The 9607-nt window shown below is 36.5% G+C and overlaps 1 protein-coding gene across 1 annotated transcript in view; it reads left to right on the forward strand.

Annotated features, from left to right (window-relative positions):
• USH2A (Usher syndrome 2A (autosomal recessive, mild)) overlaps nucleotides 1-9607 on the forward strand; it is a 1370557-nt gene that overhangs the window by 380513 nt on the left and 980437 nt on the right. Inside the window, 3 exon segments of the mRNA XM_006834191.1 lie at nucleotides 2452-2495; nucleotides 2498-2612; nucleotides 3758-3797. Coding sequence (XP_006834254.1) covers nucleotides 2452-2495; nucleotides 2498-2612; nucleotides 3758-3797 — 199 coding nt within the window.

The following is a 9607-nucleotide window of genomic DNA, read 5'->3' on the forward strand; positions in this document are numbered from 1 at the left end:
CATACATTGACAGAGAACTTCCAGAAGTTGAAGCTGGATTCACAAGAGGCGGTGGAATGAGGAATATCAATGCTGATGTCTGATGGATCTTGCTTGAAAGCAGAGACTATCAGAAAGATATTTACCTGTGCTTTATTGACTATGCAAATGCTTTCGATTGTGTGGATCATAACAAGCTATGGACAACACTGCAAAGTATGAGTATTTCATAACACTTAATTGTGCTCATGAGGAATCTGTACCTGGACCAAGAGGCAGTTGTTCAAACAGAGCATGGGAACACTGAATGTTTTAAAATTACAAAAGGTGTGCGACAAGGTTGTCTTCTTTCACTATACTTATTCAACCTGTATGCTGAGCAAATAATCCAAGAAGCTGGGTTCTATGAAGAAAAACATGGCATCAGGATTGGAGGAAGACTCCTTAACAACCTACGATATGCAGAAGATACAACCTTGAAGAGATTATGATTCTTTAAAATAATGTATTAGTACATCTCATTAAGTAAGAAGAGGGTATATAAACTGATGGTTGCCTGCCATTAAAAATAGTGTAGTACAGTCAATTTACTTGATATGGTTCTTGTGTCCAGTCTTTGTAACTCCCACCAAATGATTGGGTTGTCGTCATTGTTATTAAGTGCCATGGAGTCAGGTCTGACTCATAGCAACCCTGTGTAGGATTTTTGAGGTGTGGTTGGTGTGTTTGAACCATCAACCTTGAGGCTCAAACTGAACTTGCAGTCCAGTGCATTATCCTGCAGCATCACACCGGGACTCCAAATGATCGGGTAAAACCATAAAAATAGAATGTATGGGACTCTAACACAGGGATTGGTTAGTTTTACCATAGGTTTAAAGGGAACCATTTGGAAGCAGGAACCAATGATTCCAGGATCGTCAAGAAGAGCCAGGCACAAAGCACTAGTCCTTTGGACCTCAAAATCCCTGTACAGAGAAGCAGCAGTGAGAGATTCAACATCAAAGTCAATAGCACAGAGAGACAGAGCAGCAGGATTCCCAGTCCACAGACTGAGTGAGGCTGAGTGCTTTCAGGCAGAAAGCTGGCTTGCAGAATTTGGTGCCCTTTGGACATTTATCCACAGAGCTTAAGGAGCTTTGTAATGCTTGCTCCAGCAGGACAGAGGCCAAGAGGCCATGTGGCTGATAGACAAAAAATCAGAAATGTGTACCAGCGATAAGGCTGAGAAGAGCCGCTGCTGACCAGAGAACTGCTGTATCCTGAATTGTTTCTGATTTTGAATCGTACTCTATTAGTTTCGCTAAATGGAGTACTGGTGTGATATTCTAGGATATGCACTGGGCTGCTAACCATAAAATCAGCAATTCAAACCCACCAGCAGCTCCTAGGAAAGCCTATACAAGGCTTCTGAGTCCGAAGGGACTCCATGGTACTTAGAAGCAAAAACAACAACAACTTCTCTAATAAGTCCATCATGGTGAGCATTGTCTGTGAGCGGTATGTGGCCAATGCAGTGGGTTATTAAGACTAGCAGAGAAGTAGAGTGCTGTGGGAGGGATGGTTGGTGTCAAAAATGGGTGGAGGATGGTGCCGGCGGAGGCATGTCTGGCCTTCTCATAGGAATCAGCTTTGAGCTGATGTTGGGTTTCTCTGCCTTTTTCCCTTATGAAACGGGAGAAGACCAGTTATGGCCCCATGCCATTTTTACAAATAGCGTGACATTTCTCTTCTTTAATTTTTTGCATGTTCTGAAAAAAAAAAAAAAAAATGAAGCCTTGCTGTCAGAAAAAAAAGGGAGAAGGAAAATGTATGAGACAATATTTTCATGATATATGTTTCAAATAGCTCTAAAATAGTAAGCTACATACGTGGTTCTTACATGTCTGAAAACACCTTAACTAGTGTCTGTGTATTCTCGTAGTGTATTGAAATTGTTTCCTGCTAATATTTAAACTATTTAACATCTACAGCTACTTGTATGACCAAATATTTTGCTTTCTTTTGCATCATGCTCTGTGAGGCAAGAAGAGTCAGTGTGCTTAATGGAATGGAAACTCCCTCTTAAAAATCTAAAAATTATGCTCCTAACTAAACTAAATGTCAAGTTTCAGTGGAACTTATTTATGTCAACTGTTAAGTTAATTAAGGAGGAAGAAAATGTTATATATCCTTGGATAGCTTCTAAAAAGAAGAAATGAAAGAAGTGCTTAATGCAAAAATCTTCTGTTTTTCCCCCAATTGCATTTATATCTGCTGTTTTGAACTATGAATTTGTTTAATTCTCATAGATAAAATTCTAAGAGAACACTTGTTGCACAACTTTTGTTTATTAATGTCATGGTAAACTGCATGTCTGCTTGATAAAGTAATGCTGACTCAGAAAGCCTTCTTTGCTGGATATCTTACTTCAGTTACTTGTGTGTTTATTGATTGTCTTGGCTGGTAATTGCTCTTTCCCTTGTAATCTAGCTCCATCCCAGCAACCTCCACCCAGAGGACAAGTTCAAAGTTCTTCTCGACTATCAATCTATCTTGGAGTCCACCTGATTCTGCAAACGCCCACTGGCTTTCTTACAGTTTATTCAGGAATGGTTTTGAAATATACACAACTGAAGATCAATACCCATACAGTGAGTTTAAGGGTTTGGGGATGGAAAGCTATAACAGTCTGTCAATTGATACATTCCTTAAGCTCTTTGACACTGATGATAAATATTGTTGTGATTTCTTCTGTCAGCATAGAGAATTTGGGGCAGAGAGACAATTAAAATTCTCACTAGCAGTCACAGAAATCCAGTGAAAATAAGATACCAGTTGTTGTTGTTTGTTGTTTTACTGCCTTCACGTCAGTTCCAACTCATAGAGACCCTGTATAGGATTTCCGAAGAGTGGGTGGTGATCTTGAACTGCCTACCCTGAGATTCAAACTGCCCTTGTAGTCCAGCACATTAACCACAACACCGTACCAGTTAATACTTACCAAATTCTCAAAGATTAGGAAAAAATGTTATTATCTAATAATGATTAGGATGTGGTGACACTGCAATTTTCATCAATTATTGGAGTATCTACGTGGGTGCAACGTTACAGGGAAGTTAAATTGTTAAAGTATATGAACCTGGTGCTGCTGTAGGATAAGCACTGGACCATTAGGTCAGTTTAAACCACAAGGTTGGCAGTACAAACCCACCAGCCACTCCTTGGAAACCCGGTATAGGACAGTTATGAGTCAGAACTGACTTGACTGCCCTTAATAACTTAACAACAACAGTATGAAAAACCTCATATTTTTATTTTGCCATTAAACTCAGCAAACTTACTTTAAAGAATTTATTTCAAGTTGTTGTTGTTGTTAAGTGCCGTTGAGTCAATTCCGACCCATAGCGACTCACACTTGAAAGCCTCTGCCTGTGTCCTTTGTAATAGCAAAATAATTGTAAACCACCTGGATGTTCAGCAACATGAAAACATTTTAATAAGTTATGGTGCACAGAATATTAGAACCCTAGAATGTTGTTAAATAAAGAACCTTTGTGGCGCAATAGTTAAGTACTTGGATATTAATTAAAAGGTTTGAACCAATTCAGTGGCTCCATGGGAGAAAAGAACTTGCTACCTTATATAGTCTAGAAAACCATACGCTCAGTTTTACTTTGTCACATGGGGTTGCTCTGAAGTGAAACCGACTTGACAGAACTTCTCAACAATATTATTGATGTTTGCCATCAAGTCGGGAGTATAATTGTAAAATTATAACATAGTTTATCTTTTTAAGACATGGAAAATGATAATGGTACCTTTAAGGCAACCAAAGAGTAATAAAAGTAATCAGTGAGAAGAATTAGAATACACTCATTTAAAATGTGTAAAAATGCTAAAAAATGTATAACAAATTTTTATCTATATTTATCTCTGGGGATAATGATTAAAGGGCTTCTGTCAAATATTTCTATTGTAATGGATTCAAATTTCTGAATTCTCAGGTAAAAAAGTTAATTTTTTTCTTCCCGTTTGAATCAAAGCAATATTTAGGCAAATAATACAATTTTATACATGTATTATTCCTTTAAAAAAGATAAGCCACAATATGAACTTAATTCAAAAGAGGAAGTATGGGAATAAAGAGAAGTCTATCTTTGCACGTGTAACATTTGTGGACATTTTGCAAAAGCTTTTAGAAATCAAATCAATGAAGTCTACTGTATGGCACTGTTGGGCAAATGCACTGGACTGCCACAAGGTTGGCGCTTCAAGCTCACCAGCCATTCTTTGAATACCCTATACAGGGTCTTTATGAATCAGAACCAATTCAACAACACTAATAACAACAACAGCATGGTCCTTTAAAAGATTTACTCAGACATTTTATACACAATTTCCCTGAAAACAAAAAGATGTTTTTTTCATACTTTCAGCCCTGAGTTTTGTTCCCTGTTATATTTAGCTACAAACTAATTTTAAGAATCGTTGGAAAAGTGATTTTAAATCAAGTTTGGAGTTTTTCTTATTGGTTTAATCCTCAGTTTTCCAAAATTCGAGTTGAACATCCATAGCAAAACAATGTATTAACTATGTCAAAACACTGCAGTTCCATAAGTTTAGATGGTTAGAAGGTTAGAAGGATGTCTTGTTTTAAACTGCAGTTCCATAAAGTTACATGGTTAGAAGGATGTCTTGTTTCAGCATACTGACTGACTTTAAAAGTTTTGCATAGCATATTATGTTTCTGTCAAAGTGGGTTATATTTTGCACCTAATTCCACTTGACTTGCACCTAGTTGATTCTGTTCATTACTTTATCTCAGCTCTAAATGTCTCTTTAATATCCCAAGTCTTCATGAAGTTAATGGAAACTCTGAACTTCATGCTGCAGATTGCAAAGGGAAATGAACATCTGTCTACATCTGCCATGTTGGCAAAGCATCCTAAAAACCTGCTACTAGAATGTTTATTTTCTTCCAAATATCAGCATGATCCAGGTGTCCTGAAACTTAAACTTTTATGACAGAGGAAGAAAGAGTTATAAAAATATTGAAAGTGATTTTGAAAATGACTGGTAATTAAAGGGCACCTATCAAACATTTCTAATACATTGGATTCAAATTTTTGAATTCTTCCGCTACTCCTGGTTGTACTGTCTCTTATGGTATGAATTGGGGTTACCTTAGTCTCAATACAGCTTTGTTCAAAAGCAAGATTTAAACTTAAAACTATCAATACTACCCTTAAATACAGAGACACGTTTTTGGTAGTAATATATTGTGTTCTGTTTTATGCAATATTTCATCTGAATACAATGCTCTTGCTTTTTTTACATGATTAAGCTAATATTGAATCCAAATAATACTTTCTTACATAATAAATGTGTATTCATTCACTAATCAGGCATTTATATAATCCTATTACACAAAGTATTATTTCCTAAAACCTTATTTTTCAAAAAAATGCCACTTCTGGCATTTCTTGACAATCACTATAATTAATGATGTGAAAATTATCTGCATGATGGCATTTGAACAGTAAGAACAATTGGTTAATGCTGTCAGAACTTTGTATCATTCTAATAATACCCTTATGTTTATTACTCTATTTCCAGTGTGTGGATAGCATGTGTAATATGAAAAGGAAACACTACTTATATTCAGCTGAATGAGCACAAATCTTTGTGTTAAATAAAGGCATTTGAAATTATAGATGAAAAATCGTTGAACTTTTCAAAGAAAATTAATAGTGTTGTCTTCCAAGCAAGTTTGATCATTTGGTTGAAACCATTATAGAATGCCATGTTAGAACAAAAACTTTTACTAGCTGACGTAGTGCACAATAGTTTCCAACTTAGACTTATAGTATAACATCATTCATAAAGCTTGTCAATTGCTTGTTATTTACAATATCACATTAACGATGATGGAATAATTTTAAAGTCTGAATAATTAACTGTTCAAAAATGTATTTAGGTATATGCAGTGCTATTCTTAAATGAAATTTCACTGTCTTGTAATTTTGTTTGCTTTCAAAAGAAGAGAAAGATGTAGAAGTTAAAGTGAGCATGTTGGAAATCACATAAAATCAGCATCTAATATTATCTATACTGTAACGCTAATCTGATTTGCCTATGGGAAAGTATCTTAGGTGTCATAGGTGTGAAAAGAATGGCTATCATAGGAAAGAGTACTTTTTTGTTAGTGTTGGGTTTTACAGTTTAGGGTTTTGGAGTTAGTAAATTATATATATATGACTTTGGAACAAAAAGTGTACTAGACATTGGAGTAAGGCTGATTGAAATTAAAAGTAAAAATCGTCTTGTTGTTATTGTTGTTAAGTGCCATGAAGTCGGTTCTGATTTATAGCGACCTTATATAGGGTTTCTAAGGAGCAGCTGGAGGGCTTGAACTGCTGACCTTGCAGTTCAAACCAAACTTGCAGTCAATTACTTATCATACAGCACCACAGCAGGACTCTAGTTAATGATAAACACCTGTCATGGATATTGGAACATATACCTTTTCTCCTGTAGGTAGACAATGAGATGAAAGAAAAAACAATGGGCTGATCTGAGCATACTTTGTATCTTTTTCCAAATTCTCTACCAGGTAAGTCACTCTTCCTTTTGAAGAGTGACAGAAGTAGGGAGACAACCTATAAATTTTATTACAGAGAAATCCTTTATGATCATTGGTATGTTTGAGCCTTTATTATTGCCACTATGTACTTTGAGAGACCTCCAACCTGGTGACTCATCTTTGACCACCTGATAGCTTGTCATTTTGTGATGGTTTATATACTGCTATGAAGCTGGGCATTACTGACATTTCAAATACCAGCAAAGCAACCATGGTGGACAGATTTCAGCAGAATTTCTAGACAAAGACAGACTAGGAAGAAAATATTGGTCATCTCCATCAGAAAATTAGCTCATGAAAAAAACCCTCTGGATCACAACAGAGTAGTATTTTCTGACAGGTAAAACTAGAGGATGATCATTTCTACATACAACCATTGCTTATATCACAAAGACATTTAACATATTAGATGACAATATATCTTAATGAATCCTGGGATTCCATTTCTATCTTCATTACTTTTTTCTACTTTTATTTTATCATTTATCATTCCAAAATATATCAAGGAACCAATGTAACAAATGGTAAGATGATTCAGTACTTCTGAGAGAAACAAATAAAAGAGGTAGAGAGAAAAGAAAGAAAGCAAAAGATAAGGTGAAAAGCAATATTTTATAAGTCTTCTTATTAATATTAACACTGTTAGTATAAAAACTGAGCAAATATGAATGAAAAAATATTCATTGTTCTATTCATTCATTAAAAAATGTCTTAGTCCGTGTTTATTGTTGACTTGGAGCTGTACCACCTGCTAAAAATACACAGATGGAAGGAATAGATCTTGAGAGATAGGTAAGGCAACACAATCTCATACTTAAGAGGGATATGCACTGTGGGTTAATGTATTGGACTACAAAGTCGATTTGAACCACAACGTTGGTCATTCAACCTCACCAGCTGCTTCTGGGAAACCCTATACAGGGTCACTATGGGTAGGAACCAACTCAACAAGTACATAACAACAACAGTAGTTGATAAGTAAGTAAAAATTATAATATATCAAATGTTGAATCAGAAATAGTTTTGCTTGTTGAATTGATTCCAACTCATAGGAACCCCAAAGAACAGGGTTGTTGTTGTTCTTAAGTGCCATCAAGTCAGTTATGACTCATAGAAACCCTGTATAGGGTTTCCAAGGAGTGGCTGGTGAGTTTGAACCAACTTCGTAGTCCAATGCATTAACCCACAGTGCATATCCCCTCTTAAGTATGAGATTGTGTTTCCTTACCTATCTCTCAAGATCTATTCTTTCCATCTGTGTATTTTTAGCAGGTGGAACAGTTCCTAGTCAACAATAAACATGGACTAAGACATTTTTTAATGAATGAATAGACCAATGAATATTTTTCCGACCTTGCAGTCCAGTGCATTATCCTGCAGCATCACATCAGAACTCCAAGGACAGGGTAGAACTACCCTATAGCGTTTTCAAGGCTGTAATCTTTATGGAAGCCAACTTCTATATCTTTCTTCCAGAAGCAGTTTAGTGGGTTCTATCTGCCAACCTTTCAGTTAGTAGATGAACACTTAACCATTGTTTCTCTAGGACTTATTAAGAATACATCAGTAGGGATGTGAAGGCAGGCAATCCTGTTTCTGGTGGCAGGAATGTTGGTGACTGAGAACCTTTGAAAGATTCACAATAAGAAGGTAAGATTGCATCTCTCATAGCTCAGAAATATTATCAGGAGAGACCAGTCTCTAGAGAAAGACATCATGCTTATAAAGTGAAGGGTTAGCAAAAACCAGGAAGACCCCAACAAGATGGATTGGCACAGTGGCAATAGCAGTGGGCTCAAGTGTAACACTTGTGAGGATAGCACAGGACTGGGCAGTGTTTCATTCTATTGTGCATAGGGTAGCCATGAGTTGAAACTGACTCAATGGCACCTAATAACAACAACTTGTAAGCTGCATTAACCATATACATACTGTAGTGGAAGGAGAGTGGCCCTGTGGAAGAAACTGTGTGTGAAAAGTCATGGAGGTATAAGAAAATAAAGTACACTCAGGAAACTCAAGCAGTTCTGTGCAACTTTGGTGTATGGTACACGATGAGACATACCACAGACTGTATGAGGCATCAGCCAATATCACAATTTTGTGTTGGTTAAAGAGCTGTGAATGTTGTCCTGCAATTACAAGTTGGTGATTGAAGAAGACAGTTATTATCCCAAGCAAGGAAAAATACCAGCTTAAGATGAGTATCATTTATTTTTTTTTTTTTAAATGACAGCATTGTGTTTGTTATGTGCCTTGGAGTTGGTTCCAACTCACAGAGACCATCCATAGCATTTCCAAGGAGAAGCTGGTGGGTTGGAACCGCCAACATGATAATTTAACAGTCCAGTGCTTATCCCACATTGCCACACCAGGACTCTATAACAGCATTGTTGTTGTTTTTGTTAAGTGCTGTGTAGTCAGTTCTGATTTATAGCAGCCTTGTGTAGGGTTTCTGAGGAACACCTGGTGGGTTTGAACCACTGACCTTGTGGTTCAAATTGACCTTGCAGTCCAGTGCATGATCCTGCAGTGTCACACCAGGACTCCATCACAGCATTAAAGCATATCATTTTTATACCATTTCAAATGCTTCATACTATGCAATAGTTTGCTCTGGCAGTGTGGTGAGTTATGAACTGGACTGCTAACTGAAAGATTAGCAGTTCAAATCTAGCAGTTGCTCTGCTTAAAGATGAGGGTTTCCGTTCCTTTCAAGATTTGCAGCCTTGGAAACCTATAAAGGATCGCTTGAGTCAGAACCAACTCCAGGTACACAAGCACCATCACCATACTATAGTTTATACTATAAATAATTTCATACAATATTTCTATCCAAATATATATGCCCATCCTGGTCATGTAATCATTCAAATTTCTTAACAAGTAGTTTCTTCTTGTAGAGTCTGACCTATTGGGGTTGCATTACATTTTGCAGATGCTGCAAGCCTTCATAAATGCTACAGTTATTGTCATTTTCATCCTTACATTTCTTCCCATGTC

The sequence above is a fragment of the Chrysochloris asiatica genome, unplaced genomic scaffold (assembly GCF_000296735.1).
Source record: "Chrysochloris asiatica unplaced genomic scaffold, ChrAsi1.0 scaffold00009, whole genome shotgun sequence".
Lineage (NCBI taxonomy): Eukaryota > Metazoa > Chordata > Mammalia > Afrosoricida > Chrysochloridae > Chrysochloris > Chrysochloris asiatica.